This window comes from Saccostrea cucullata, unplaced genomic scaffold (genome assembly GCF_032062105.1).
Source record: "Saccostrea cucullata isolate Sc308-1 unplaced genomic scaffold, CSIRO_AGI_Scuc_v1 ctg2463, whole genome shotgun sequence".
Lineage (NCBI taxonomy): Eukaryota > Metazoa > Mollusca > Bivalvia > Ostreida > Ostreidae > Saccostrea > Saccostrea cuccullata.
In genome coordinates, this window is record NW_026922601.1 from 114,072 (window position 1) to 130,736 (window position 16,665).

Here is a 16,665-nt window from a genome sequence, read left to right on the forward strand (position 1 = left end):
ACTCCTCCATGGTACCTGATGCAACGTCTTATTTTTTACAGGTCCGCGTTTGCTCTGTTCCAAAATTTGTATTGTTTCATAGACTTTTTAACTTGCAAACCCAGAAGTGATGAATTATCTTATCATGCAATGATTTAAACAAACAAGATGAATCTAATTAATGTTGATTGTGTTCTTATATACCTTTTTCCAGTGTTTATAAAGTATTCAAAACTGTTCAAAATAAAAGTAGTTGGACTCTGCATAATAAAAGTTTATGATCAATTATTTAATAACCAATTTCTGTTTCTTGATGTTATTATAATGTACATACTAAGAATAAGACTAATAAAAAGATATAATTATCAGAACAAAGTACTGTTAAAATCTAGATGTAAATTTGTTTTTTAATCGCAGTTCGTTCAAAGGGGAAATAACGTAATTTTCATAGAAAGCAAACTCATACAATTTTTGTAATTTCAGGTTTTATTTAAAAAAATGTATGCATAAAAATACTTTATACATTTAGCACTAAATGAAAAAAAGTACCAGTGATCATAACTGATACAGGAAGACAAAGATTGAAATAGAAATGTCAGAAACTAGAACTGATTTCCGCTTAACACCTGTGTATTTGGCTTATATCTCTCAGTCAATTTAATACATGTACACAAGAGCATGCTTTAAGTTCGAACAATGTCTACAATGATGCGAGTTTCTGACAAACAAGTAAATAAAACAAGAATATCAACAGTGTCTTTAAAAGATAATGATAGAAAAACATGGCGGATTAGATTTATCTCTCGTACATAATAAATGTGCAGAAAACAGTACAAAACAGGAGCAGTACAAATACTCGAAACACCAGAGCTGGGATCAGGTGCCATGGAAAAGTGAGCATCCCCTGCCGACCGGTCACTTCCGCTGTTTCCTTCTTCTCATGATCAGAAAATAGCGAAAAAAACATCGTCAATTCATTGTATAAACAATGGACAAACAATAAGTATAAAAACGCCAGTCAGCGTTTGACTCAATGATAAATTGTATTTGCTGGAAAGGTCATTGTATCGACCATAGAACTTACAAAATGTTGACTTTAAATATACAGTGTGGTGCCATAAGTGTTTCACGGTTACACATTACTGAAGAAAAATTAAAACTAACTTTCAACCTTAATCTCTGTTTTCTAGAATATTATACATCGTTCTATAATTATTTTTGGATATAAGAAAATAGATGTTATGTACGTCATTCGGGATTCCCCTGGTGCGCGTTGGGCTATTTTTAGATATCCAAGCAGGTGTAAACAATCATGGCTGCAAATCGTCGTGAAATGTCTTCAGCTCTAAAAGAACAGATCGTGCGTCTCATTTTCGAAGAAAGAAACAAAATGAAATAGCCAAAATTACAGGATATGACCGCTCCACAATCTCCAAGTTTTTGAAGAGATTTTCTATGCGGCAAAGTGTCCTAAAAACGCCAGTCAGCGTTTGACTCAATGATAAATTGTATTTGCTGGAAAGGAACTTACAAAAACTATAAATATATATACACATGTCAGTTAGGGATGTAGAATGGAAAAAACAAAATAATATACCTTGTTTAGAGTGCCCATCTCAATCACCAGACCTAAATCTTATAGAAAATGTATGGAGATCAATTAAAATTAAAGGACAAGATAGGGTAAGAACAGTATTTGGCCCCCGATTTGGGGTGTCTTTCAGAATGATGCAACAGTTTATCCATGAAAACCTATTTTCACCCCTGCCACATAATGAGTGTTGGTTTTAAGATTTAGGAAATACAGGGGTCACAGTGAGGTCAGGAAATAGGTCAATTTTCGAAATTTCTCATTTTTTTTATGCAATTTTACAGCACATTTTCTTTCGGAAAACATAGAGCACACGCTTGCCTATCTACTAAATTTATATTATTTATACACTGATATCAGATGCAGTATATATGTAAAAATCTCAGATAGGCAAGCGTGTGCTCTTTGTTTTCCGAAGAGAAATGTATCCCAAATATGATGAAATTCCACCAGAATTGAGGAAGAATTTTCCTATATATTCGGGAAAATGTCCTATTTCTGCACCCTCTAGTGGCTGCCATGTAGGCTTTGAATCAAAATTAGTGCTTGTCTTGAAGTAAGCATCATTTTAACTTCTTAACTACAAACTATCACAGTATTACCAGTGTTCTGATTTTTATATCAAATAAGGGGCCAGATTCGGCTGCTACCCTATCTTGTCCTTTCAAGGGAGCATGATAACATCAAAACAAGACAAGAACTTGATGACTATGTGCTGCAGATCTGGACGTCCCTCACCCCAGTATATTGTATATACAGAGTTTATACGAAACCTGACCAAACAGACTAAATGCTGTAATTAAAGCTAAAGGCCATGCCACCAAATACTAAAAAAATCAGAAGTCTGTAATCAACAATAGTAAGGTAAGTGGATTTTTTGTAACATTGAATTTTAGTACTAAGCAAGGTTGACGTCATGATACCGTGAAACACTTATGGCACCACACTGTATATACACCTTGTAAGTTGATGAGGGTATATTGCTGCATAAGTAAGAAAAGTTGACGATAGAAAAGTTATCATATAGCTTCGTTGTTACATTAAAATTAACGTCTTTCAAGTAAAAGTATGAAACATATGTATCAGGCTCTGTGGTATCTTTTATCTCAAGCTCACCAGAATGTACCGTATGGACGTAGGAGTATAATTTACCATTTTATAATTGACAATACGTCGCTAATAATGGAGAGCAGTTGGTACCCATGAGAATTCCAGTAGATTGTTGGAATACCTGGTCTACAAAAACCACATTGATATTGTCAATCAGAAACTCAGGCATCTCTTTGATGTCAACTTCAGAGTACTTTTGTGTGTAATCAGATTGTGTTTTAACAAAATAATTTTGCAAATGACCAATGATCAGGTAAGTAAATATACGTGTTCTATTTTTATTGAAAAGCAGCTTCCAATGATATAGAAAAGAACAGACTTTAATTTATCGTGGAGAATGGTTGTGTTAAAGTTGAAATGTGAGTTTTTAAGCTGTTGATTTTGGTAAACTCTTGTGATTCCAAGTTGTCCAAAACTTCTCTGGAATTTTTGAGTATTTACAACTGATGCAAACCCTTCTTGAATATATTGTTTCAAAGTACTCAGGAAGTTTATCCTTCACTACTGTCAATATCTTAGTGAGGAGTAACGAAAGACGCTTGGTCAAACATTTACTGGAACAATCATTTCCGATAAACATGGTGATCACAACTTTTCTTACTTCAGTTTCAATTATTAATGTAACAATTTACTTCAGTGAACTGCATATGAAAATTTATTTCACTTAGATGATTCGATGAACAAACAAAAGCATGCTCCACTAAAACGAGGGAGATCACAAACAGGTTAATATCGACATTTTCATTTAAGGCCAATATTTTGCAAATTCTATGATATAAACTATTAGCTTGTCAAAAAATTCCATCATGATTGGGTCGAGGGAAGTTTATAAACTTTGCCCGTTGATGATAACTAACACAGGATACCGACTGTTAGACATGAAGAACTATGTTCAAGCAAAAAAATCAATTCAGACAATGCAAATCATGAACAAAGCAAATACAGTTAGAGACGAGCTTAATTTTAGAGTCAAAGGAGTATTACGTCTTCGTAAATGCTCCAATTTTCCTCAGTTATCGCCTCTCCGTCTTTAATCATTTTGTATTCTTTTGAATTTGCCGCAGAAGCATCTTCATTCAGAATGCTTTCTCTTCCAGGAAAATTAGGAACTGTATGCATTTCTGTTGATTCAACAATATTTCCGGCTTCATATAAATGTTTTCTTGAATATAATTCTCTCTCTTTTATCTTTCTGTTTTTATTGATTACTGAATAAAAAATTTCGGTCGACAAAGTGAAATCTATATAATGTTCTGACTGGACAGCCATTAAAACGTTCAGGTCTTCGTATTCAATAAACTCCGGGGAAGCATCTTTCTTTCCTGAAACAAAAGATAAAATAATACGTTTTCTTGCTTAATTAATATAATCCAAGTTTCTTGCAGATAAAATGACATAAAATGTTTATAAATTACTTGCCCCCAAAATCTATCACGAAATCGGTTTTTGTATTGTCTTCATTTCTTTGGTCCTCATCTCCTACCTTAGAAATATCACCAATGTTGTTGAAGGCCGAATTCATATCACCTTTAGTCTCTCTGACGTTGTTTTTTCTATTGTATTTTACGGAACTGTAGGGCCTAAGCTTCATATCCACACCATTGTTCATTCGTGACGATGTCAAATTTGAGTCATTTGGGATATTGCCTAAGGTTTTAAACTCGAAAAAGTTTCCATGGGACCAAGCATCTTGATATTTATGATCTATATTTTCAGCTTTATTTTCAGTGATCTCTTCCTTGTTTTGCTTCTTGTAAGGTTCATCGTTAGTATTTAGAGTGGTACCTATAAGAATAGCTTTGGAAACATTCTGAAGAATAATTCTTTCTTATCAATTCGTATTTTTTTTCATTCATTTCCTGTATCAGGCATAAAGAACTACATAAATACTATACTATATACATGCTCATAACATACGGTACCAACTTTGATGCTTTACGAATACTTGCCTTTCGAAACTAGCAATGTATCATTGTCCGTGTCTTCCTCATAAGTTTCATACTCGTTTCCCCTTTTCACAGATACATCATCAATATAGTCGTATGTCGAATCGTGTTCAGCTAATGTCTTCTGAGGTCTGTTATATTTTATGAAACTGTGCGATTTTGGTGTTATGTCCACACCCTGTTCCCTTTGTGTTATTCGAACTTTCCTCTTCCTTGATATCTTATCTAGAAACGTTTTAGCAGACCATGCATCTTGGTTTTCATTTTTTGTATCATCAAGCTTATTTTCTTTGTTGTATTTTACCTTTTCTGTGAAGTTTTCTTCGTTAACAAACGATGTGGAACCTGTAAGAATATTTAATGAGAATATTCTCAAGAAAATTTTAATTTACATTATACCTTTGTTGCCTGGAGTCTCTAGAAACAGTCAGTCTGTTGGACCGGAATGCAAGCTGTTGTTTAAGGTGGTCCCTCTCCTTGGTAAGATTAATACCAGAGAAGTTTGAATTTAGAAAATTCTTTTTGAAATATGAAATTAAAAAACAATGTTTGCATAGTCTATTAGAGAAATCAAAAGGCCTTTAAACCTTATGGGGTAAGATCAGGTGACAGAGAGGAGTGACCATCTACTGCTGGCAACAGTTTGCAATCCGGTACAGCAGACTGACTGTTTTTCGAGACTATTAACAACACTGTTTAATTTTATACCTACTGAATCAAATTCATGAATTTAACAGAAAATAAAACCACGAGAGAGAGGGAGAGAGACCGGGGGAGAGAAGTTAAGTGTGTATTTTTACTGCCCTACATTCAAGAGTCCCCTGAATTCTATCTTTGATAGCACCAGCAAAACAAACATTCCTGTTTATCTTTATAACATTTAATTTACATTTAACTCACGATTATCTGAATCAGCCGAGATTTACAAAATGAGGAAAAGCGCCATTTGAAGTCAGCGGGCAACAACATTGTTAACAGTTCCATGGCTGACAGTAGAGGAAAACACTTTTTAAGTAAGAAATCAGATAGGGACTGTTTATAGTAGGGGTATAACAATGTTTTGTTTTTTTTTTATAAAATCTGGCAATAACGCTCATTCAAAAAATAAACATCACGCGTGTCATGTTCTTCTTAATTAGCTTTCAAAAAATTTATTTAAATGTGTTTCTAATTACTATATTAAGGTGCATACATGATATGAATTTTCTAGTAGTTATTCCCAATGTTCCTTCCTGAAGTGCCCTGTTTTGTACCAGCAAGCTTGTGTTACTATTGAAGTGGCTATTAAGGATATTTTCTTCATGTATTTCATTGTCTATATTCCATAGATTAATGTTGTCCCCATGTGCAGTATTCTCTACATTTAAAGTAAAAAAATATTATTATTATTATCATTTTTATTCAATTTATTTCTTTATTTATGTTTTTCTTTATTATTATTATTATTATTATTATTATTATTACTTTTTTTTTTTAGAAAATACAAATTTTCTATCAGATTTGAATATTAAGTATCTTTTTTTCTAAACCGATATAAATAAAACCTTTCCTCTCTCTCTTTTCATGTAAAGAATACCTGATGCCCCCCTTCGATTACTTGCTGCACAAGTTTTCATTTTAATGAACCTTTAGACATAAAAATATTTTATTATAGTGGTCAATGCTGTTTATATTATTTGAAAGCATTATTTGAAAGTAAAGATTTCAATGTTTTTATGATATGTCGGTGTACGTACCATGACTTCATACAGTACATCACTCCTATGATTAAGAAACTTCCCAGCAACCCAATTGCGATGAATGCTGTGTTTTTCCAAGATGATGACGTAAAACCCATTTCTATTGCACTTAAAGGCCGAACTGTAATAAATAAAGCAGCGGTGGAAAAAACGTATACCAGTTTTACCAAAAACAACATTGAAAAATACAAAATGTTATAACATTTCAACATATCTAACATATTTTTCTTTCATTCATTATAACAATATATTCCTGAAGAGATCTGATAGAAATTATGCTTCTCTGGTAGGCTTTTTGCATTAAAAAGTTTCAAAAAGATGCACGGAATTAAAATTCCTTTTCAAACGTCCTTAAGTTATTTTATTCAGTTGTTTCAAAATAAAATCAGGCTCTATTCTTATAGTAAATATATGCATTGTATTTCTAAATAATACCATCAGCAGTAGAGATATGGGAACTGTTATCATAGCAACCGTCTATTAGGTCACACAGATTAGCGGGACAGTCACATGATTCAAGACAAAGCCTTCCATAGTAACCCTTTATACATTTTTACTACAGTTTAAACCATGGGTTCCGACAGGGCACTCTGTAGAAAGATTAATATTCATCCACTGAATTTTACATTTTCTCACATATATCGTAAGGTACATATATATTGATATATTTATTTGATCATCCAAAACCATTTATTTCACTTTAAAACATTAAAATTTGAATAAGGAATAACTAATACCTCTGCAGATTTTTCCCTCCCTGTAGAAATTATAACAGCACCTCTCAGGACTGGAATAATGCAAATAAAGAAATAATTCTTAAATGGATAAGCCTGTATCAATCTCTATAAACAACATTATAAAATCTCCATCTCTATCATCATTTTTCAACAGCCAACCACAGGATAACAAAAAAAGACTGGAACTCTTAGTTATTTTAATAGCAACAAACAATAATATCATTTTTTGTGTTCGGATGATATAAAATGATCTAAAAATATGATAGCATGTAATGTTAATACAGAAATACTTCAAATTATAATGTATCCGTATGACTTCTAAAAATATTATTATCTTAATGTTATCAGAAAATGCTACAGAAACTAAATAACATTAACTTTTCTCCACAGACCTTTTTTCACAAGAATTGCTGATTTGGATTATCCCCATTAGTATCCACAAAACACTTTGTAGAAAAAACATTATCATTTAGTTTGTCAATTTTGTTTCTTCTTGTGCACCAATTTTATCAATTTTTTTCTGAATTTATGATGATTTCCTCAGATAATTGAGTTCAAGGAAACATTTGACCAACGAGCATTACAGATTAAACTAAAATCTTTTTTTTAATTTCCTAACCAAGGAAATTTATCGCCAATAAAAAAAGATATAAATAAAACCTTTCCTCTCTCTCTGTCTCTGTTTTTCTCTCTCTCAATATCCTTATCATAAATTTCATAAACATATGTATAACGACCTTACAAAAGAGGCTTATGATGAACGTGATGACATGAATTTTTCAATCGTCAGCTTCCCTCAAACATGCAGCAATATAACTTATCAATTGCATATTAATAATATTTTAAACGAGATTACTTAATGACACTGATTTGAAGAGATTATTAATTTTCTCGTTTAATGTTCATACCTTCATCTCATAAGTTCTTTGGTAAATACAATAGCATTTAAAGCAAATACAATCTACCACAAGTCAATTGCTGACTGACGTTTTTCATTATAATTCTTAAGCCGTTATTTACACAGCAAATTTGAATTTGATTTTTTTCCGTTATAACAAGAGCTTACGGCGGGTGGTGGTGGTACTCACTCATCTATGGCATCTGATCCCACCTTTGATCTTTTAGTGGTTTTTTCTGTATGCTTTGCTCTTGTTTTGTATCGTTTGAATGGATTTTTGAGCTTGAGCACTGTTAGTTATCTCTTTTTATTTCACTTTGACATTTTAAGGATTTATGAAATAAAGGAACTCAATGTAAAAGATGAAAGATTAGTGTAAGAAAAATACGATGACTGGTAGCTTCTAAAAGTAGAATGATTTTTTCTTATATAACACTTTGATTTCCTCCAAAGAATTATTTTCAAAAAGGTTTGCAGAAAAACATTTTGTTGGAAAGGATGAGGAAATGTTCCTGCCATTTAACAGGAATATGTATAATTCAATTCAAATACGGAACAGAGGTCGACATCATAAATGTAAGAGCTTCAAGTGAAAAACTCTTTTTTAAAAGGGCATAAGACGGACAATTGCCTGGGAGTATGAAGCAGTCTTTGTTGATTTGTCGCAATCACCGCAATATTTAACTGAAAAATAATAAGATAACGAACAGTATTCAAGATCAAAATTCCATAAAACAATACAAATTAGGAGTAGAGAAAACACGGACCTCCAAATCATCAGAGGTGGGATCAGGTGCCATGGAGGAGTGAGCATCTCCTGCTGATAGGTCACACCAGCCGTGTGCTCCTTGTCATGATCGGGAATTAACGTCAAAAAATCTGTCGTCAATTCAGAGTATAAATAATGGACTAACAATTAGTAAGAAAAACGTCAGTCAGCATTTGACTTAATGATAAATGTTATTCGCTGACAAGATCATTGCACCGGCCGTAAAATTAACAAAATGATGACTTTAAACGATACTGCTGAAATTCTTGTTTCATCAACTTATTTGTCAATAATTTACCTCGGAAAATCATCAATTTCAAACTTCCTTAGGATTTTTACATCTTAATTAGATGATCCACATCTGATTTATAGCCCTTTTGGAATATGCTGTAAAATTACAATATGTTTGAAGATTTTCAACAACAGCATAAAAGACATAATATAGAATTGGTTAATTGCATAATCAGAATCCATAACTATGCTTATATCTACGTCTTTTGATAAAAGTTCCATCTCATTAACGTTGGAACGCTGTAAGACATTGTTTGAAGATAACAAATAGATTTATGTGGTCGTTGCAACCATATACCTTGTTAGTTTTCAGATGCAGTATTCTTGTATACTAAATGGACGAGATCCAACACTATGTTTATATTTCATAAAGTATAGTAAATACCTACATAAAATTTTCTGATTTTTTCATACCTTTTGCTTGTTATGCATGAAGTGATTTTTTAAAATCTTTAATGTAAAGACAAACTTATATGTTTGTTACAAAATGATATTTTCTGAAAAAAGTTTTTTGTTTGAGAAATAAATTTAATTCATACCAATCCCTCCTGTAATTTCAGTATTAATAACATATAAAGTTTAACAAGCAGAGCATTTACATACTTAAGGTAGTACGATCCTCAGGTTTATAAAATTAGCAGTTAAGTAGTCAAAAATACTCAGAAAAGTATCTCAGAATCCACAAAGTTATGTAAATTTATCCATAGTATTTCTGTAAAGTTAAAGATTAAAGTTAATCATATCATATAGGGAAAATTGTCAAATATCCAATATTTTTGCAGAAAATGCAAATATCAGCAATGCATTTTCTATGTATCCAGGCATTCAGAGAAATCATCCTGATTATTTTTTACTTATTTGGTATTTTTTTCGTCCCCTATGTCTGTCATGTATTCTATAATACTTGGTGTAAAAGTCTTTTGCTATCATTGCAAGACACCACAAAGCATTTCTTATTTCATACACGTAACAGCTTTTAAAAAAGCTTGCCTGACTAATGTCATCAATATCCATAGAACCTATAGGCTTGATAAGTTATAAACGTTTACAATGGGGAAGGGGGGTTAAATTATTTCACTTGCAAAAATATTGCACAAAACATAATGCACTTATTTTAAGTTGTATGCTATTCATTAGAGAAATAGAAAAAGAACACAGTTTAAAAAAACATATACATTATGTTTGTATCTCAAATAAAAAATGGAATGTACATGTCCCATGTTGATTCGAACCCGCGACGTAAGGATGAACACCCAACTCTTGAAGTCTTAAATGTTTTAGAGGATGAAGTAAATAAGGGAAATAAACTAAAGTAATTGATTTATTCTGGAAATTTGTGGCTATGTAAAGATTCCATAAATTAGATTCAACTGCATACATCATAGACTATGAGGAAGACAGCTGAAAATAGGATAACTACAAGAAATTGGGAATCTTAACAGTTATGGCTGACATGCGGAATATGTTTAATAGTTTCATGGGTATGCCAGAGCACTAACAATTGTTAGAAACGTGGGATAAATAAAGCCCGTTATGCATAAATGATCCAACAAACTTTACGGTGATATATGAATGGCGATAGGCGCGGATACAGTTAGTTTTTTCCAGGGATGCTCATGAGGGGTCCCAACAAAATTATTTGTATGATCAAAAAAGTAATGAACTTCCTCAATCCTGAAATGTGACGGGACACTTTCCTAAATCTATATATTCTGTTTTTGTCGGAGGAAATACCTGGAGGGGGGGGGGGCGATCAGATGTATATTTGGCCAGTTCATCCTCTTTAAAAGTTTTTGTTCCTTTCGTTTTTATTACTATATATGATGTAACTTCTAACTAACTTCACAATATCACCGATATTTTTTTTTTATTTCCAAAGCTCAATCAAGATTCCGACAAAAATAGAAGAGACATGTCATGCAGTTTTCATTTCCATTTATTAAAAGTTCAGGAAAAGGGCGCAAAAACTCTCACGTGACATTTTGGCGCGAAATGATTGTGTCACCTCTTACCTAGAAGACAAATGGACTAATCCAGTAGTAAAGAAATGCAAAAAAAGTCAAACGGACATGTTCGTATAGAAATTCGCATGAAATAAATAGCTGCATGCACAAAACTAAAGGAAATAAATACATCAATATATTGTATCAGTAATATGGTTATTTTTCGGCTAACTGTTATTGTTGAAATGCAGGTAACAAAATCCGATGACAATCAGCATGCGCAAAATTTTACTGGCTAAATGTTACCTCATAGCTTCGCACCTAAGAAATATTGATCCTTAGTAGTGTCTGACGCCGTGACGTCAGGCAATCATGCCTATGAACATTGGTATCTAAGTCTTGATTCAAGAAAATATTATTTCTCTGACACTGTGTTTCTTTTCCTTTTATAGGGTACAAATGTCAAATTTTATAAGACCTTTTCTAAGACTTCCAAAAACCTTAAATCTTATATAGATGAATAAAATGAAAATTGTTGCATGAACAAGTTTCATTTTCAAGCTTCATTTTGATGCATTTCAAATTAAATATTAATTTATCCTACCTCGTTGAGGATCGGATATCCTTATGAACGTTGTTAGTAAGCTTGTTTTTTTCAGCAAACCTTTCAATCGAACATCTAGAATCTATATACAATTCGCCTAAACAAATGAAAACAAGTTCAAACTTTTTTATGCTTGGGTTGGAATAGATTAAATTAAATTTCGGTAATCAAAAACACCAATATCATGGAAAGACAACCTTGAAGACAGTTTTCTTTTTAAAAAATCTATGCAAGTAGTACTGAAAAAGACAACAAAGATACAGTTTTTACGGTGTACAAATTTATTTGATTTCTATTCACCGAATAAAAGAAAAGTGTATTTCTATTAACAGCTACCCAAAAATCAAATAAATGGTAAAAATTCTCAGTTTAACTACCAAGACATCAATGAACAAACCAAGTTCATAAATAACATGTTAAAACAAATGTAATTATAATTTTCGTTTCTTTTTGTAACTATACAAACATTCCTATTTTAACTGTACCAGGTAAAAAGACGAGCTTAATTGTGGAGTCAAAGGATTGTTACGTCTTCGTAAATGCTACAGTTTTCCTCGGTTATCGTCTCTCCTTCATTGAACATGTCTTCTTTTGAAGTTGTCGCAGAAGAATCTTCATTCAGAATGTTTTTGGGAAAATGCGGAATTGTATATATTTCTGTCGATTCAACAATATTTTCGGCTTCATATAAATGTATATTTGAAGAAAATTCTCTTTCTTTTATCTCTCTGTTTTTATTGATTTCTGAATAAAAATTTTCGTTCGGGAAAGTTAAATCTGTATAATTTTCTGACCGGGCAGCCATTAGAACGTTCAGGTCTTCGTATTCAATTAACTCCGGGGAAGCATCTTCTTTTCCTGAACGCATACCTTCAATAATATAATGAATATATGTAACTTCCAAAACCAAAGATCAAAATAATATGTTTTATTGTTTGAATTAAATAATCCATGTTTCTTGCAGATAAAATGACATACAGTGATGTACAAGTTTATAAAATACCTGCCCCCGAAATCTACAACAAAATCGGTTCTTGTATCCTCTTCATTTCCTTGGTCCTCATCTCCTTCTCTAGAGGTATCACCAATGTTGTTGCAGGCCGAATTCATTTCACCTTTAGTCTCTCTGATGTTGTTTTTTCTATTGTATTTTACGGAACTGTAGTGCCTAAGCTTCATATCCACACCATTGTTCATTCGTGACGATGTGAAATTTGAGTCCTTTGAACTATCGCCTAAAGTGTTAAACTTAATGAAGTTATCATCGGACCAAGCATCTTGGTACTCGTTATCTAGATTTTCAGTTTTATTTTCAGTGATCTCTTCTCTATGTTCTTTGTAAGGTTCATCGTTCATATTTGTTCTGATGCCTATAGGAATATATCAGAAAGCGTTCTCAAGAATAGTTATCTTTCTTAACAATCTGATATCAATTCGTTTTTGAATACTGGATATTAAAAAATACAACTGTTATTGGATATACAGTAAGGTAACAAGTAATTTAATTTAACTTCAAATTCACAATGCTACAATACCATTACCAGGTGTTATATTTCTTAACTTCTCTTCGTGCATTGCACCGTTTGCTACCAATAACCCCGTATAACTATTGTTATGGTTAATATCTTCAATGCTTTCGTTATTTGTGTATCGCAAGGTCATGTTATTCGCCAGTGTATTTTCTAGAATAAAATTACATTTTTAAAAAATATCACCATCGCTTTTTAAAAAATAATATCAAATTTCAAGTCCTTTCAATACATGTAGCGGTTTAATAATCAATTATTTCTAAAATAAACATAATACCTGATATACTTATGCAGCTGCCAACATCTCGGGTTTTTATTCTGATGTACCTATTAATGTACAAATAAAAAACATATTATGAATAAAACGATACAAACTGTCATAAGTTGTTTTATTGTAGGTAGTTATGCTATAAATCATGTGTCAATCGTACCATGTTTTGACAAAGTACAGCATCACAATAACACAAAGTGTTCCAACAGATCCTATAACTGTGAAGAGTGTGTTTTTCCAATATGGGGACGATATCATATCATTCGGCAAGATTTCCGTGACTGGTGTTGAAGTAGGGGAAGATGGAATAGACCAATCTGAATAAAAGAAAAAAAAAGAAAAACAATTTTAAGGACAAAAGGACCCCCATTGGTTTGGAGTTGTATTTGGTTTTTATCCAACGAAGCGTTTTTTTATCACCAAGCCTTTGGGAGAGAATAAAAAGCACATAATTATTTAGTTGGATGAAAGTCTTATCCAGCTACAAATCATGAGAGATGATTTTATCGCATGTTAAATACTTCACAGCCGATATTTTACACCGATTATATATGACTCCACTTTATTTTACTTCATCAGGGTAACGCAAAAACCATTATAAATGTGACGTCACAACTGTACCTTACAATGGTATATTTACATCCACTGAATTTTTTTTCCTTTATTTCTTAATAAATCCCACTGCTTTAATCACTGCATGAACTACAGTAGGCATGTCGCTCTTGATCAGTGGCTGTGCCATCAATGAAACGTATAATGACTTTCGCATTATAAATACAATAATTAATCTTTTTAATCCTGCTTTAAATGATTATTTAAACAGATATAAATATAAACAATAAAATGTCTTTCTTTGTTTGTTATTACTGGAATTAACGGTCACAGCTATTGCAGAAAAAATTACATTAACCAGCTTACGTGGGTAATGTATTTTTCTGCAAGAGCTGCTTCCGTTAATTCCAGTAATAACAAACAAAGCATTTTATTGTTTAAATATTAAACATATATTGAATGAGTTCGAGTGAAACATGTGTTTTATCAGTCCCAAGATCCAAACTGTCTGCATAATGCCAGGTAGACCGATTAGTTCTTTGATCGACAAAACGCATTTTGCCCGAAAGCATAGTGAATCAATGTTTTGTTATTCCTTTCTTTTTTTCATATATATGTTTTACTGTCTTTATGATGTAACATCAGGTTCGTCACTGTTCAACACCAAGGAAAGAAATGAGATCGAGCTCCGCCCATTCCGTGACGTAAGCTTTAACACATCTCGTCGAACATCTCACTCAGCGGTCAAACATTTGATTTTATATGCCCTCTCAGCAAAACATTAGAGATGTTAGATGTTAGACTTTTTTCGCATAGAATTGTATAGGAAAATATTTTAAAGGTAAAGTCAAAAAAACAAAACCCTACTTTTAAATTCATATTTTTCAAGCCCCATCTCAATTTGACATTTCAAGAGATATACTTTTTCAAATAAAATGTTAAGTCTTTTAAAAGTATTGTTAAGTTTTAAAGGGTTTACGACAGAAGTGAATGTAAACAGCTTATCCCTCCTTGCCATCTGGTCCTAGCTCTGTAACATTATGATGCCTTATTCTCAGATTCGTATTGCTTTCAAACCTAAAATGCCAACTTTTCACATTTTTTTTTTTTCAATTTTCTGATTACCGGTAATGACTTATTCAATATATTTTTTTTTCATTAAATGATATCTATATCTATACACACCTGTTTGTGGTGGACAACCAACTTCTCTGTCACAAACGTCTTCCTCACAAGAACATCTCAGTCGACATAACATTCCAAAGTATTTCGAGGGACAAAGTCCACTACAATTCAAACCAAAAGTACCCATGGGACATACTAAATGTATAAATGTATGTATATTGCAATGTTTTCTCTTAATATAATCATAAAATAAATTTACATACCCCCCGGTACATTACAGTTAATATTTCAATTAATTATCTAAACTTACGTATGCAATGGCCATTTTCGTTCTTGTAAAAGTTGAAGCAGCATACTCCAGATTCACTGGATCGTTTGAAAAATGATTTAGAATTGTAGAAACAAATGACATTATTGCACATCAGAAAAATAATTTCAAAGAATAATATGATTCAACACTGCTTTGAAGAAAAATAGATTTTAAAATAAAAAAACTGAAGGCACTCATGGGAGTTGAACATTGTTATCTGAAAGATCTCGCGGAAAGTTTAGGAAGGATATGGAAATAACGAACAGTATTCAATCTCAACGTCCATTAAACAAATATAAAAAATAAGAGCAGAGCAAACACAAACCTCCTAAACATCAGAGGTGGGGTCAGGTGCCATGGAGGAGTGAGCATCCCCTGCCGACCGGTCACACCTGCCGTGTGCTCGTTGACATAATCGGGAAATAACGGAAAAAATCCGTGGTCAATTCAGTGTATAAATAATGTTTCATGCTTTTAGATTCAAGTCAGCTAGAACTGATTTGCTAGAGATACAACACCAAACATCAGAAAAAATCTATGTTGCATTTGAATAGTCAAGATCATGGGACTGCTCTTACATGTACATGTAAATTAGCTGCAGAACTGTAGCTGTCTGAAAAAAAAAATGACAGACCAGAGAACTACAGTGCCATCCATTGAAAAAAAAATGTATTATTATTGCGAACGAACAGTTAAGTTTAGTTCTGGATTTATTCTGTCTAATTCTTAACTCAACAATTTGATCAAACCAAACAAACAACCCCCACCACAAAAAAAATCCAAACTCGAAAATACTATTTAGTGAGTAGGTTTCAAACTTCTTTCAGTATCATTTCTTACTCAAACTCCCCTACCCTCTTTAGAATGTGTACAAGATATTTTGTCCCAAGAAACAAACAAACAAACACTCTTTATATTCGATGTTACCATCACCAGACACTAGATTGTCATTTTTCTTCCTCTGATTAAAATAAGTATTTGCTATTCTCTTTTGGGTATGAATGTTTCTTTTCGGGCATAACAATTTTTATAAAAATCCGTGCTTATCTATTTTATCAAATGTATCTATCTTTATAACTTAATCATCAAGTTTTGTTATTCCATAATTTTAAATTTCATTTCAAGTAATTTCTATATAGAAGTAAGTATCTGAATTCTTCATATTTTGTTTGTTTTGCGTTCGATAATTTTTCAATTATATTGGGAAACTACTACTTGTCGATGGAGCTAGCTACATGTTAGTCTGCAAATTGTTACCTATACACTTATTT

General features: G+C 32.2%; 1 protein-coding gene across 1 annotated transcript; it reads right to left on the reverse strand.

Moving 5' to 3' along the window:
* Positions 1 to 4,091: 4,091 nt before the first annotated feature.
* LOC134262057 (probable serine/threonine-protein kinase clkA) lies at positions 4,092 to 15,272 on the reverse strand. Its single transcript, XM_062744434.1, has 7 exons — positions 15,145 to 15,272; positions 13,568 to 13,724; positions 13,414 to 13,463; positions 13,143 to 13,289; positions 12,615 to 12,977; positions 4,630 to 4,971; positions 4,092 to 4,465 (listed from the first exon to the last, which is right to left on the reverse strand). Exons 1-7 carry the CDS (start codon positions 15,269 to 15,271, stop codon positions 4,092 to 4,094), a joined length of 1,560 nt encoding a protein of 519 aa, XP_062600418.1. The 5' UTR covers position 15,272.
* Between the last annotated feature and the right edge of the window lie 1,393 nt (positions 15,273 to 16,665).

Excerpts from the sequence above, each read along its gene's own strand:
- LOC134262057 (XM_062744434.1), bottom strand. The coding sequence starts at position 15,271 with ATGGGTACTTTTGGTTTGAATTGTAGTGGACTTTGTCCCTCGAAATAC. Across the intron at positions 13,464-13,567 it reads CTGTACTTTGTCAAAACATG|GTACATCAGAATAAAAACCC; the intron begins GTACGATTGACA and ends GTACATTAATAG. Across the intron at positions 13,290-13,413 it reads CAGCTGCATAAGTATATCAG|AAAATACACTGGCGAATAAC; the intron begins GTATTATGTTTA and ends ATTTTATTCTAG.